Genomic DNA, 16,125 nt, shown 5'->3' on the forward strand with positions numbered 1-16,125 from the left:
ACAGGATTCTTATACCTTTTTCGGTGCAGGATCGCCTCCACCAGATTTAGATGCATCTTCTGCTTTACTCCTCTTGATATAAGGCTCAGATTTCTTCAACTTCCTTTCAGCAACGTAAACTACCGCCGTTTCATCCTGGGACCAATCCAAGCTACCAAATTCGGCTGGAAAACAATATCAATAGTAGGTAAAGCGAATACTACGGCCATCATGGCATTTCAAAGTTTCCCTTCTGGGCTAGCCCAGACATACCAAATCAACCACAAACCATTATTAACCACAATAATTTTGGCATGTGATTATTTTCATAGGTCAGGACGCCTATGATGGTTTTGTCACCATATCATTAATCATTTAATGCATGATATGACGACTATCTGATAAATGATATAATTCGGTAAAAAGTCGCGAGGATAACGTATAAGTGGCTAATGATAGCGTGATATGTTTTGAGGTTTATAAAAATCAATTTTAAACTCGATGACTTAAGGTGTATTTTAAAGAAAAGATGGTTAAATCACATTCTACCACTTATCCACATATGTCATTGAGAGTTAAAACTTATCCATGATTTGAGCTTTTAATTTGAAAAATCAATTCTAAACAAGTTTACTTAAAGCGTATTTTAATTAATAGTTCGCGAGGATAACGTATATGTGACTAATGATAACGTGACATGTTTTGAGGTTTTGAAAAATCATATTTATACTCGACGACTTAAGGTGTATTTTAAAGAAAATATGGTTAAACCACATTCTACCACTTATCTAGATATGTCATTGACAGTTAAATTTATCTATAGTTTGAGCTTTTGAAAAATCAATTCTAAACAAGTTTACTTAAAAGCGTATTTTAATGAATAGTTGGCTAAATGACATGCTATCACCACTTATGCACATGTGGCATTGATAGTTAAAAGTTATCCATGGTTTAAGATTTTGAAATATAGATTCTAATTGAGTTTATATAAGGTTTTTTTTAAATTGAATCTTTTATTCCATCGCCTCAAATTTAACCGTCTTTATCATGTCTCAAAATCTACTTTATTTCTAGTACTTAGAGTTCATAGTCTTTGAAATAAGCTACATTATCGGACTAAAGTAGACTCGGCTATATTATAGCCGAGTCTACTTCCGCTATAATACTTAATTCACGATTGCTGATATTTGCTTGTAATGTCATACAAAATTTACTGTGTAGTCGACCTTATAACCTAAAATACGGTGATCTGACAAAATCAAATAAATAATTCTGCCGTGCTTATTAAGAGCAGTAACTCATTTTGAAATCTCTTTCAATTGTAGAACATATTGTACAAGTACAAAGTATCCAATTGAATGACACTTCAAAATGAGTTAGAGTCTGACCAAGAAAAGTCTGCAGCGGATTTGATAGCCCACGCAGTGCAAGTGTTATTTATACGTCATAATTTCATAGAAGTTTGACGTTTAAAATAACACTTGCACTGCGTGGGCTATCAAATCCGCTGCAGACTTTTCTTGGTCTGACTCTACTGCTCTTGTTATAAGCACGGCAGAATTGTACAATCACCCACACTGTTAACTGCACATCGGTGGACTGTATGCCTTTTGAAATAAGGTCCACCGATGTACCTACAGTTAGGAATGTTGCAGTTTAGAAAAAGAAATCGTTTATTTGAAAATAAAACATAACCTATTCGCTGGGTGCGATATGACAGCGGACTTTGAAATGTCAAATGGCTGGCTGTCATTACGAAGAGAACAAATAATTTCAGTGAAATATTATAAATATTTTTTTCCGTCAACCCCGCACGCCTCCTCACCTCGAAAAAGGGTATGATAAAAGAGCTCATGATGCTTTGACAAGGGCCCCGGTTGTCGAATCCAGACCGGTCTTCCCTAATCAACCACCCCCTAAGGAACAATTCATAGTTTCAGAAATTATAAAGTTGATTTCTTCCTTCGTTAAAATTTTTTCTCCCGCCAGCCCTTTGGCTAACCCTTCTTTGATTTCCCACGTAGCGCCTTTTATTTCATCTCTGTTAAATCATAATGGATCAAGTAATACTTCAGTGGAACAGTCGCAGTATCAACAATAAAAAACAAGAGATACTTTACCTTATCAATAAATACAATCCAGCTATCTTGGCCATATCAGAAATATGGCTAAAGCAAAACTCCAATTTCAAAATCCCCAGTTATTGTTCTCTAATGGATTGCCGGGCTGATGGCTGTGCTGGAAGTGCCCTTTTCATTAGAGACCATATTTCCTACTTACCTATTTCACTGCCTAATAATAGTCCTAATTTCCACGCAGCTTGTGCTCGTGTGGAAGGCATTACATTTTTATCCCTTTATATTCCTGATCCTTCTTCTAACATCCTAAAGTCTCTTAGGAAGTTAATAGAACCCCTCCCCCAACCTATTATTGTTCTTGGGGATTTTAATATCCACCATGCTTTATGGGGTTGTGAGAAAAAAGATGACGCTCTAGGAGAACAGTTTCTACTAGATATATTGGACAAATGCAACTTATGCCTACTAAACTCGGGTTCACCCACCCGACGCTCTCTCCCTAATCAATCAGCTAGTGCAGTTGACTTATCCCTTTGCTCTCCTTCTCTTGCATCTCGAATTTCCTGGGAAGTCCTGGACAGCACTTATGGAAGCGATCATTTCCCTATTTTACTGTGTCTTCCTTTTGGTTCCTCTAAAAGACCTTCAATAACCTATCCCCTTCTAATATATAATATCAACAACGCAGACTGGGATAGTTACAAAAAACGTCTAGAGTATGAGACGTTACATCTTCCTCCCATCACTCCACACTCTATAGAACTTTGTTCCGACGCCTTAATTGCAGCCATTAAGACGTCTGCGGATAAGGTCTTTCCCCTTAAAAACACAGTTGTTGGCAAACTGGCTTCTCCCCCGTGGTGGGACAGTGACTGCTCTAAGGCTATCAGGGCTAGAAAAAGAGCAGAGCGGGAGTATGCTGTAAATATGTCAAATGAGAATTTTGATTCACTGAAAAAAACCATGACGGATACCAAAATCTTGCTTAAGAATAAGAAGTCTGAAGGGTGGAAATCATTCTGTTCCTCTTTAAGTCCCTCTTCTCCGGATACAATTGTTTGGAACAATATCAGAAAATTTAGAAGATCATATAACCCTTGTAAATGTCCTTACCCAAATTCTTTACAATGGGCTGAATCTTTTCTAACCAAAATAGCTCCTCCATATGTTCCTGGGGTTCTTGAATCCACTATAGGTTTGCTGAATAACCATTCATCTGACCCCCTAGATCAGTTGTTCTCACTTGTGGAGCTCAGGAATGTGTTGGGAGCGGTAAAAGACTCCGCCCCAGGACATGATGGTATTCCCTATTCGTTTATTGCTAAAGCTGGTGACCGATTCCTTAATTACTTCCTTGGCCTAATTAACTCTATTTTGCTTTCGGGCCGGCCCCCTCGGTCCTGGAAATCTCAACTGATAATGCCCATTCTTAAACCAGGTAAGGACCCAAATGACCCACAATCATACCGACCTATAGCCTTATCGTCCGTTCTAACTAAGATTTTAGAGCATCTTATCAAGAACAGATTGGAATGGTTTCTTGAAAACCACGAATTGTTAGGAAAATCTCAATATGGCTTTAGAAAAGGTAAAAGTACAATTGATAGCTTGGCTATTTTCACAACGGATATAAGACTAGCTTTTTCAAAACAAGCTTCGGTTCTTGCAGTATTCTTGGACGTCGAGGCTGCCTACGACAATGTTCAACTTTCCATTCTCCGAGAAAAACTCCGTAATTTGAGAATACCTGCGAGATTGGCCTGTCTTGTGGGTAACCTACTTTCCGAAAGGCAAGTTACATTCCGGGGCAAAGACCCTAACATCAACCCTTCTAGACTGGTTTGGCGCGGATTACCACAGGGATCTGTCCTGAGCCCCCTACTGTACAATTTTTACACTCATGACCTGGAGCGGTCTATTTCTGACTGCCAAGTACTCCAATATGCAGATGATCTTTTAATTTACTCCTCAAATAAAAACCTAGTTTCTGCCAGTGAGTCTATCAACATGTCACTTCAGTCTTTAAATAACTGGCTCTCTAATAATGGTCTGTCCCTGTCTCCTTCTAAATGCTGTGCAGTCGTTTATACTCGTAAAAGAGCCCTGCCTAATTTGAATGTTTCGATCAACGATTCTAATATTCCCTTCCGTCCCTCCTACAAATTTTTAGGAATTAATTTAGATTCTAAACTAACCGGGGACCTGCACTTTGAATATTTAGTTAAAAAATGTGAACGTGGACTTAACACTCTCAGATGCCTAGCGGGAGTTTGGTGGGGTTCCCATCCTACTTCCCTGAAACTAATTTATAATGCTACTGTTCGAAGCATATTAGATTATGGCTCCCATCTCTTGGTACCAGGGAATAAAGCTGGATTGAAAAAACTTGATCTAATCCAATCGAAAGCCCTAAGAATTATTTTGGGTGCAATGAGGTCTAGCCCAATCAAGGCTATGCAGGTAGAGTGTGTTGAGCCTCCCCTCGCTTTGCGCCGTCAATTCTTAGCGGATAGTTATTTTTTCCGATCGCTACAATTCTCGTATCATCCTATCATTCACCGTTTATATGACCTTAAAGCAGTGTCTGCCCCTAATCGTCTTGACCTACCCTGTCTTGTGAATAGCCTAAGAAAGTTTCAAACTCTCAAAGATCCAGTTTACCATACCCGCCGACTACCTTTGTATGAATTTAACTACGCGATTATCATTTACCAGCCCCGCGTTATTCTAAACTTCGACATTTGTCATAATGATCCTCATGCAGATGAGTACCTCCGCCAGATCCTTACGCGCGAATGGCATGACTGGAACACTATATTCTGTGATGCGTCTAAATTATCACCAACTGGCTGTGTGGGAGTAGGAGTTTTCCACTCTCAATATAACATAGTACAAAAAATTAAATGCCCTCCTGAAACGTCTGTATATACTGGAGAATGTATTGGCATTTTGGAGAGTGTGAAGTTTATTATTCTTTTCAAACTTAAGAAAGCTATCATCTTTTCAGATTCCCGTAGTTGTCTACAAGCACTACTATCTAACCCGTTTTCGTCCAAATTCCACAACCCAATTATCCTCCAAATTAAGGAGAATCTTCTAATCTGTAAAAAAAGGGGGTTTGAGGTTGCCTTGATCTGGGTTCCGGGCCACTCAGGGGTCTCAGGGAATGAAAGAGCGGATCGGGTAGCTAAGGAAGCCGTGGTTTGCGGTGACAAAACGCCCTTCAGGAACCACTGTTATGATTTAGTCCCTCTGGCCTCTAGTTGGCTTTTCCAAGCCTGGTCGGCCAAGTGGACTGCCGCTAATCGATCCCGAACCAAATCTTATTACCTTGTACAACCTGATGTACCAAGAAAACCTTGGTTCTCAAGGATTTTTATCCCAAAACAGTTCTGTTCCATAATTATTCGAATGAGACTGGGCCATTGCTGTTCTCCTGTACATCTGAAAAAAATCCATAGTCGAGACTCCTCGCTGTGCGAATGTGGGCAGGAGGAAGGTGACTTAAATCACATCTTTCTTGCATGCCCTTTATATAATCATGATTATCTTTATACGGATCTTTTTCACCTTAAAGTTTCCTTACCTACTTCTATTATACAATTGATTAAATCCAAAGACAAATTTATATTTTTAGCTCTAGCTTCTTTCTGTGAACTTAATAAATTGAAACTTTGATATATACCATTTTTGAAATCAGCAACTATTATTAATTATCTCATTATAATTTCTAAATTTTCGATTTAATACATATCGACATGACACTGGCTACTGTAATAAACGCCATAAAAAAAAAAAAAAAAAAAAAAAAAAATATTGTAATTTACATATATTCTATTCGAACATGTAAATCTTCATTTCCCCTCTAAAATGGCACAAATGACACAATCAATAAATTTCAGGTAGTACACACACACAGACTTTCTCATGGCTGACTTTGCGAGAAGTAAAGAAATAAAAATCTAATAACGCATTTCATATAGGTAACTAATATCTGGGAGACCGAGCTATGCTCGGAAAACATATAAAAACCTAGCTAGATCAATTTTTCGCCCCCGGAAACCCCCATATAGCAAATTTCATCGAAATCGTTTGAGCCGTTTCCGAGATCCCCGAAATATATATACATATAAATAAATAAATATCCAAGAATTGCTCGTTTAAAGGTATTAGATATGACTGTAGTGTCGTTAATAATGCAGACTTTTCGTGTTTTTCCAAAAGGATAATAATAAGTTTTGGCTTAACATGTGCAAGATGTACCTAAAAGAAATCAAATGTGAAGATCATAAGAGCCACACCATTGAAGCTTGTGTACCTAATTCGTCAAACTTCAGTGACAAACATCCTTGAATGTAAGCGGTTTTTTTTCTGTTTTTCGATATTTGACGTAGTACATACATAATATCCATATCCATTAATGTTATAATGTAATAGAAAATAAAGAAATATTTTTTACAGATTGATTCTAGTCGTTATGTTACGAGTGGAAAATGTGATTGTGTGTACGTTAGGATCAGCCAACGTGGCAATGGTAGTTCCATTCAGCCAAATTATTAAAAAGATTTTAGTGAAATATCGTTAGAACATTTTATTTATTTAATAACAAATAAATATACACTTTATATCATGTAATAATATTTTTTGTACGTAATAAATGTCTAATGTCGAAATAAATAATACATAGTTTTTGAACAACCAAACTCTTTGGTGGTGTCGTATGGATTACGGTCAGGTTTGACGACTTGTCTTTGGGACTTTCTGTTGCCGTGACGTAACGCGCTCCGATTGGCGTTTGCAGTCACGTGATATTGGGCGTTATTTTGAACATTTTTGATTATTTTTAATAAATTTGTTACGCATATAATTACACTTGCAAAATATGATTTTCAGCATTCTAATATTCCCTGTTATGGTAAAAACATAACATATTATATATTCTCGATTCATGTCAACATCCCTATTGTATACATACATAGCCACTTAACTACTAAAGGGGAGGGGGCAGTATAACTGGCCGGAAAAAGCACAACAACGGGCGTTGTGGAAATCAAGGGGAGAGGCCTTTGCCCACCAGTGGGACACTATAACGTGCTAAGCAAAAAAGGTAGGTATACAAGGTGCTCACGAGGAATGCGAAAGATTTTAACCACGCATTTCTGAGGTCAAAAGAAGGAAAAAATGTAATATGAGTTTTAATCAATTTCACCAAAAAAAAATGTTTTTGTTTGGTATTTTCAATGTTTTTGAATGTTTTTGTACATCAAAAATAAATATTATACGTAAACTTGTCACTTAAAATGTATGTTTACGTTTTTTTTTTTGTAAAAATTAGTTTTTGCGAAGTGTTACTTGTCACTTTTTGACATCTATCAATAAAGATATTTAGACTACGTCCCATAGTAGCAACATCGCTATCAAAAAGGCGTTTTGCACTATGTAACTATAAAAACTTGTTTTTTTTTTTTCAATTAAAAAAAACAAGTTTTTATTGTCAAGTATTAACTCTAACTAACTTTAAAGGACATTTTTGTCTCTAAATATGATCAGGAATATGCTGTTAAAATTATTCGGTTTCCTCATGTTACACCGTGTATATTGACCATAGCCTTGCTCCTTCTATTGTTTATTTTTTTCGATTAGGTGTTTAATTCTTATAATGACATATGTGGATAAGTGGTAGAATGTGATTTAACCATCTTTTCTTTAAAATACACCTTAAGTCATCGAGTTTAAAATTGATTTTTATAAACCTCAAAACATATCACGCTATCATTAGCCACTTATACGTTATCCTCGCGACTTTTTACCGAATTATATCTTTGTACCTAATTCGTCAAACTTCAGTGACAAACATCCTTGAATGTAAGCGGTTTTTTTCTGTTTTTCGATATTTGACGTAGTACATACATAATATCCATATCCATTAATGTTATAATGTAATAGAAAATAAAGAAATATTTTTTACAGATTGATTCTAGTCGTTATGTTACGAGTGGAAAATGTGATTGTGTGTACGTTAGGAGTAAACATATCGCGGCTCTGATATATACTACATCAACTACTAAGAAAACTTCCTAAAAACCAGTGAAGAGCAGCAATTGGGCAGACCTAGTGCCAGACAGTTCGCCAAAGAAAATAACTCAAAAGGGAAATACCTACTTTGAAGAAATGTATGCACCTGCAAAGAAAATTAGGTGTAATCCTTTGCCGTTACATGTTGGAATTGAAGGGAGAGTCAGCATTAAAGTTAATAATGGAAGCTGGTGCTTTATTTATTATTATTACTTTAAATGCACGGATACGTAGGTAAACCTCGCTAGTAAAACGTGACAGTTGGTCTGCCGAAAGTTTCTTTTTGGGCCACGGTGCGCGTTGCGATCGATTCGTGGTTCTCCGGACTCCGACCCAGCGAATAATATGTACATCTTCTAGTAATAAGTAAAACTAAATGACTTAACAAATACAATATTACCCCCCCACTCTGATTATACCCCGGACGTAATGTGCCAAAAATACTGGCGGCATTACCTCGCTAAATGGCCAGTGATATTTGTTGGACAAGGAAAGAACCAGAGCGAGGGTCACATCAGCCCCTTTCCCGTAAGCGTCACCTTATACTAGCCCTATATGTTGCGGCAGGAGCAAATATCGTCAGTCATCGCCTCCCGCTTAATACTTTGTCTGAGATGATAGTTTCTTAGATGCTATCGTGAATTAAAAAATTGTCAGCCGGTTGTATCCCTGTGGAAAGACCGTCAGTTAATCACATAAACATGTAAAAAAAAATTTTTTTTCAATCATCGCCTCCTGATACTTTGCCAGATGATAGTTTAGATGCTATTATAAATAAAAAAAACCGTCAGCCGGTTGTATAGCGGTGGAAAGACCGTCAGTTATTTGCATAAACGTAAAAAATACGGGCCTACCATTTCATGCCTTAAAGGGGTGCAATTTTGTATGGGGACTTAACAACAACTGCACATCAAACATTGTCAATAGGAACTGTCCCGCCCGCGCGGTGTAGGACCGACGCTTAGGTATACGTAAACTTGTCACTTAAAATGTATGTTTACGTTTTTTTTTTTGTAAAAATTAGTTTTTGCGAAGTGTTACTTGTCACTTTTTGACATCTATCAATAAAGATATTTAGACTACGTCCCATAGTAGCAACATCGCTATCAAAAAGGCGTTTTGCACTATGTAACTATAAAAACTTGTTTTTTTTTTTTCAATTAAAAAAAACAAGTTTTTATTGTCAAGTATTAACTCTAACTAACTTTAAAGGACATTTTTGTCTCTAAATATGATCAGGAATATGCTGTTAAAATTATTCGGTTTCCTCATGTTACACCGTGTATATTGACCATAGCCTTGCTCCTTCTATTGTTTATTTTTTTCGATTAGGTGTTTAATTCTTATAATGACATATGTGGATAAGTGGTAGAATGTGATTTAACCATCTTTTCTTTAAAATACACCTTAAGTCATCGAGTTTAAAATTGATTTTTATAAACCTCAAAACATATCACGCTATCATTAGCCACTTATACGTTATCCTCGCGACTTTTTACCGAATTATATCATTTATCAGATAGTCGTCATATCATGCATTAAATGATTAATGATATGGTGACAAAACCATCATAGCCGTCCAGTGCTGCCTGTGCCTATTGAGTGCGCTAGAGTGATTGACCGAATTAATGGTTAATTTATTTTGTAATTTACAAGTGTCAGTGAAAATAAACATCAAATATCCAATCACAGATGGATCTCCTTAGACGTCTCGGATTTGAGATGTGTACCTAACACTATATTTTTTTCTTTAGGTATTTAAATAAAACTAAAGAAATAATTTGTACATTTTCGGGTAGTTATAACATTTATTGGTTAACCAACCAAATACAAAACCTCTGTGATGTCCATAACAATAAATGTTTTGTTTTAGGTTCCCAGCACAATTCCTATCACCAAATCAAAATTATTCACCGAACATTCTTATCGTGCGTGGTACATCTTAAAACGTCGTCATTGGCAAAATCCCTCCTGCCAATACACACAAGAGGGGAAAGCCATAAAAAAAAATACAAAACCGCCTGGATCTGTCACTGAACGACCTGACTTTAACTTACATTATTCTAGTTCTGATAAATATTACTTATCAAAATTTTGTGGTTTCAAACCATATTTGCATTTTTGCAAGTCACTCGAAAAAACTGATATCAAATAGATATTTTCAGGAAACAAGACTATTTAGTTCTCCCTTGAGAGTTTTCTTAGTCAGATGGCATTTGCTTTCGTAAAAACTATTGATTTACAATTCATGAGATTTTAGCCATGGACTTTAGACTTCGTTAGCGAGCCGTGGCAAAAAACGGGGCCAGAGCTATTATGATTTAACATTATAAAACTTACAGTCAGCATAAACGTCTCCATGTATATCCAATGCAGTGAGGTCAATACAGTTAGTCAGCCCCGCATTCAGCCTCCAAATCTCTAAGTATTGCTTCTTTGTGTCCTTGTTATCTTTTTCCTCGCGGATCACTGCTTTGAAAGTCTCTTTTGGTGACACAGCCGATAGAAGCCTGTCAATTAAGAAATTAGATAGTCATTCTACGGCAAGAGTAATGAATGCGTGTCACCATTTTATTCCATGGCATCCTATTATTTATGGTATTTCTCTTTATCCTTGGTGGAATGATCCTATACACAATTAGGTTTTTATGCATTTTCTATGACAGTGAGTTTGCCATCATGGAATGGTTAAATAAGCAAAAAAACATATATACAAGTCATATCGTGATTATAAATACTAAAAGTTAAAATTACATACATAATATTCGTAAAACAATATCACAACCTACATACAATACAATGCAAACAATAGTGCGACATTTTGTACAAATAATATCTATTTACAACTGCTTAGGGGTTGTGCACAAATCACGCGAGGTGTTTTCGGCTACTTTTTGCCCCTTCTCCCCCTTGGTGATATATGGTGAGGTTATTGGCTACCCCCCCTCCCCCCACCCAACCTCACGTGTATTTTTTTGAAATTTTTTCATTCGACCTAATTTTAAGATAAATAGTATTGTATATAGAAAATCTTATTTATTTTTCTATTTTCGATAAATAGACTCGCTATTTTGAAGTGCAGAGTGAAGATTTATGTTTAACGAAACCGAGAAAAAGTATCTACTTAGGTATGTGTTAGTTTTTTTTTTCTTAGTTTCGTTCACTGTAGAAAAATACACGTGAGGTTTCCTTATACCCCCCTCCCCCAAAGATCTATCGTGATTTTTTCGTGACCCCCCTCCCCCTGTCGAACATCGGGTGATTTGTGCACAAGCCCTTATAATGAGTTTTATCTCTATGTAATATTTGCACAATGAATAGTAAATGTAAGCTATTGCCAAACAGCTTGTTCTGTGTACACCTGCTTAATAGACTATAACTATAAATTTGTTACCTTACACGCAATGAATTTTAAATGCCTAAGCCTATACATACTCTGTATCTCTAGGTATTTAAATAAAAGTAAACAAAATCTATCCTTAACTGGCTTAAGGAGCCATTTGAGGGTAGATTAAACTGTTACATGATCAAATAATACATTATTTACATACATCATACATCATACATTATTTTTTATTTTGTAACATTTTAAGGTTAAAGTCAGGTCGTTTAGTGACTGATCCAGGCGGTTTTGTATTTGGTTGGTTAACCAATAAATGTTATAACTACCCAAAAAAATTTATATTGTTTGTTTACTTTTATTTAAATATCTAAAGATACAGACTATAGTTAAATGATACTTACTCATTACTTATATCAACTCCATAATCAGTTCTACAAATAACATTCAGATTATCATCCAAGACATAGTTGTACAGATATTTGCTGTTCTTGCCTTTGTCGATGTTTCGCACGGACTGCACACTGCTGATCTTATTGGCTGCATTATTCAACCTCCCTCCAGTAACGGTAGGAATTTTAGACAATGTTTTGTATGCATTTACTATTGTCTCAATCTGAAAATTTAATATTAAGCTACATATTATTATTATACATATGCATATAAGGCTGGGTGTATTAAAAACTAGAATTAACTATATTGGGAGATATGTAATGTATCAATGTAGATCTTCAAAGATAATGTAAGCATAAGTGTTATAATGCTTGGGAACAGAGGAAGTATTGTTTAAACTGTCATATACACAAGGTAAGAGTCTCCTCGGAATCAGAAGATAAGGATGGTACTTGCTGCTATAAAAACTAGTAATTATAATTATGTTAAATTATGAGAATTTGTAGCTAGAGGTTTCTCTGAGGTACAAAATGCCTAAATGAGATAGAAAAGATATTAATTATATAAGGTACAATATAAATCTAAATTATAGGTATAAGGAACATATTTTGCAAACTAAAACCATACCTAAGTAGGTATTTAGGCACACATACACACTTAAACCAGGCCAGGACAAGGTTTGTACATAGGGAAGAGAGGAGCAAATAAAATTATGCTTATTAAGAAAACGATTGCCTACCCTACAGTGAAGATTTATAAAAAAAAGTAGATTATTAAATTGCACAACGGGACTTATCACGTATTTAAGTTTTAAGATTTAGGTAAAAATAATACGCGATTAATAATGTTTGATAATCGTGAAAGTTTAAAAAAGTATGTTGCTAGGTTATGTTTACCCAAGAGAACAAAGGATTTATGAAGTTGTCGTACCTAATATCAATTAAGAAATGTATTAGTACAACGCTGAACATTTGTACCTTTCAATTATTATGTTTACATACACAATATGGTTACAAATCTTCGAATGAAACTTCGATATTTCGTTTACTTAACTATTGGATAAATTCAATTAGAACTAAGAGATCGTTACTTACCTGGGAAGACATTTTCAACATCACACGACCAATGAAGGTATAAATAAATACTATATGTGATAGTGGCAATGATAATGATAAAACTTGCTTTGTATTTTGTAACAAAGTAGCAAAGTACGGAAAGTCAGCTGTGAACCGAACTGCCAGCCGGCTGTCAAAACAATGAAAACAAATAGAACGCAACTGACGCAACACAAGAATAATATGCTTGTTTTCGGAACGAACAAAACGCTGCATGCGCGATATTTCGATTTGCCGCGGATTTGCCCGTGTGCAAGGCAAGGCACTAGAATCCTGAGCAAAGAATATAATACTCACTAGGAGAAGAACGGTAACTCCATACAAAAAAATGTCCCCAACCGTTTATACGTTTATACTAGTGGCGCCGTCTTTGTGTACCAATGGAACTAAAGTTGACAACCGGTTTAGCCTGGCGGGTATTGGTAGGTAGTAATTCTGTTGATAAACATATTTGTTATCTTCATATCACGAAATATATGCAAGATGCAAATATTACCCCTTGTTTGTGGTATTATCAATTGATTTAAATAAAAGGCATGTTTATGTTTATAACATTATATATATTATTTATTAAAAAAATGTTTTACATATAAAAATATACACTGAAAACTGGCAACTGGCAACTTAATAAAAAAATAGACATTAATAAAGCGCATTCACAAAGTTTTCAGTACCTTTTATACAAATAACATTAGGCATACCTACCTATTACACTTTACACACAGATACACTACACTTTACATACGGCATTTTACACAGATTTCCAACTTGTATTCATACATTTCTTCACGGTTAATTAATACGCTTTCCAGATGCGTTATGACTCGGTTCCTTCTGAACCCACTAAAGTTGTAAATTTCACTCTGGCTGCTTCAACAGCCGTTGCTCCGCATTTAGCACATTTTCTATGTGCATTGCTGTAATCCATGTAGGTACAGACTTACAGTCTTAAGTGGTACGTAGCGGTACACGTTGTATGTATTATTTAAAGAGTTAATAAATAAAATTTTCGTTATGAACTTTAACCACAGCAGTTGGACAGAGTCATTGACAAATATATTTTTTATTATGGTGGGTAGACGTACCTACCCTCCATATATTTTATGAACATTGATAAAGACAGTTGGAAGCAAATATTCATTATAAAACTTAATCGCATGTAATTAAGTTTTAAGCGTTTTAAGTCCCGTTTTATGATTAATATTGTATAAAATTCGTGATAATTTAAATCAGAGTTGGGAGCAATGTTGCTGTAGAAAAATGTTTTTATTTTTATTACTCGCAACTTTTTCCCGGAGGCCAACGCACACATAGAAGATTAAGGCGCACACATGCGCAATTATTTGGGGACATAACTTTCTTAGGAAGTGAACAGGCCTTGATCCTGAGCTAGAATCATACTAGAATCAAAAAGAATAGATGGTATAGAGGGGTCCTGTCATTGTAAATGATTTTTTAGTATTTAAGTTTTTTATTATTGTATATATATGTTAGTTTGTAAGGTATGTATCTATGGGCCTTAGTAGCCTGAAAATAAATGCTTTGATTTGATTGATTGATTGATTGTAAATTTTGTAGTCACTGTAAATTTACTGCCATCTATCGACACACGACTAAAACTTAAAATGAAAACGTATAAAGTTAAAAAAATGTATATACACCGTGTTTTTTTTGATTTCCGTTAATTTCAAGGGTGCATTCCTGAGCTTAAATCAAGTAACTTTCTCAAAGACACCGATGTTCTAATTAAGTCCATTTCGGAGATAATCCATAATTTATTTTTTTACTATAAGGCCTCTACAAGCGTGTACACTTGCCTTAGGGCCGGCTTACATATTGATTAGTGTTTAGAATGAGTTCATACATTTGCTACTAAACTTAAGTACAATCTCGGTCGATTGATGTACGAAATGACATTGATATGTCACAGATTTCAATTGTTTGGTTGAGTTAAATGTAATGCCCGTGTTACAACAACGCTATATGCTACATTTAATTACTTTTTAAACAAAAAAAAAAAACAAAAAAGAAAACAAAAAAAATTTTTTTTTTGAAAATTAACTATGCCGTTTAGTTCTTATAAACGTACTTAACTATACCCCGAAGTTAACGGAATTCAATAAAAACACGGTGTATATGGATAAATGATTTTATTATTTTTATATCATTTTGATCCACGTTCATTCACTGATATCTATGTGTTAAAATTGTTAAATATGAAACGGTGTCGTCACGCCATCTAGCCGAGGATAGGCTAAAGGTGTGTGCGGCATCTATTCGAGAATGACTTTTACTTGAATTCCGAGGCACGTTTTTTCCTTAGACTTTATTCGTCTTATACGAAGTTACATAACATACTGATATGTGTTCGATTTTTGATTGACAAATAGTTACCTAGCAACAAAATACATAAGGTGTTAATTCATTTGATTAAGATCTCGCACATATAAGATTTGGTAAACGCAACGACGATATGTCTTTGCTAGAATGAAGTTGATGACCAAAGAGTAAAGTAAGAACCATGCACAGTGGTGGCAATTTAAATTGTTTAATAAAGTAGGTACATTTTTAGGTAACACTTATTATTTTAATTTTTAATGGAGGTATAAAAACCCTGGGTGCATTTGGGTTATACAGTAGGTAAACATGGTAGTTTTATATCCCTTTTTTGATTCGGTCAAATTGTGTTTTTTGAAAAACTAGTTATAGCCAGCCTTTTATGAATGTAGTATGATACCTTTGGGTATGGTGCTTTACGCACGCTAGCGTCCCCTTACCTTCCCCTGCCGCAACCCCCCCTTTTTGGGGAAAGTATACAATAAAGGAAAAAAGTGTCAATGAAAGAAATAATCCCTATTAAATTCTTAACAAAAAAGGTTATATTCATTTTTTTGATATGACGCACCATATTCATGTTATGGCTAGATGAACTTCGACAAAATTTAACCGTTGAAAAACTTGTTTAAGTTCAATATAACATAGTACGTAATAGTACTGAAAGAAATCCTACACGGAGAATAACCTTGCAATCTTATTCTCCGTATAAGATTTCTTTCAGTATGTACTATCACGTACTATGTTATATTGAACTTCAACAAGTTTATACATGAATAGTCTTACCAAATAGTTGCATATAACCTTTTTT

The 16,125-nt window shown here is 35.2% G+C and overlaps 1 protein-coding gene across 2 annotated transcripts in view; it reads right to left on the reverse strand.

The window, feature by feature from the left end:
• Window positions 1–13,103, reverse strand: part of LOC134791287 (acylamino-acid-releasing enzyme-like) — a 28,337-nt gene extending 15,234 nt beyond the window's left edge. For both annotated transcript variants that reach the window (XM_063762284.1, XM_063762283.1), the window contains exons 1-4: window positions 12,960–13,103; window positions 11,877–12,088; window positions 10,473–10,642; window positions 16–164 (exon numbers count right to left, since the gene is read on the reverse strand). In XM_063762284.1, coding sequence (XP_063618354.1) covers window positions 16–164; window positions 10,473–10,642; window positions 11,877–12,088; window positions 12,960–12,980 — 552 coding nt within the window. In that variant the 5' untranslated portion in view covers window positions 12,981–13,103. The remainder of the gene's footprint in view (window positions 1–15; window positions 165–10,472; window positions 10,643–11,876; window positions 12,089–12,959) is intronic.
• Between the last annotated feature and the right edge of the window lie 3,022 nt (window positions 13,104–16,125).

This window comes from Cydia splendana, chromosome 6 (assembly GCF_910591565.1).
Source record: "Cydia splendana chromosome 6, ilCydSple1.2, whole genome shotgun sequence".
In the NCBI taxonomy this organism is placed as follows: domain Eukaryota; kingdom Metazoa; phylum Arthropoda; class Insecta; order Lepidoptera; family Tortricidae; genus Cydia; species Cydia splendana.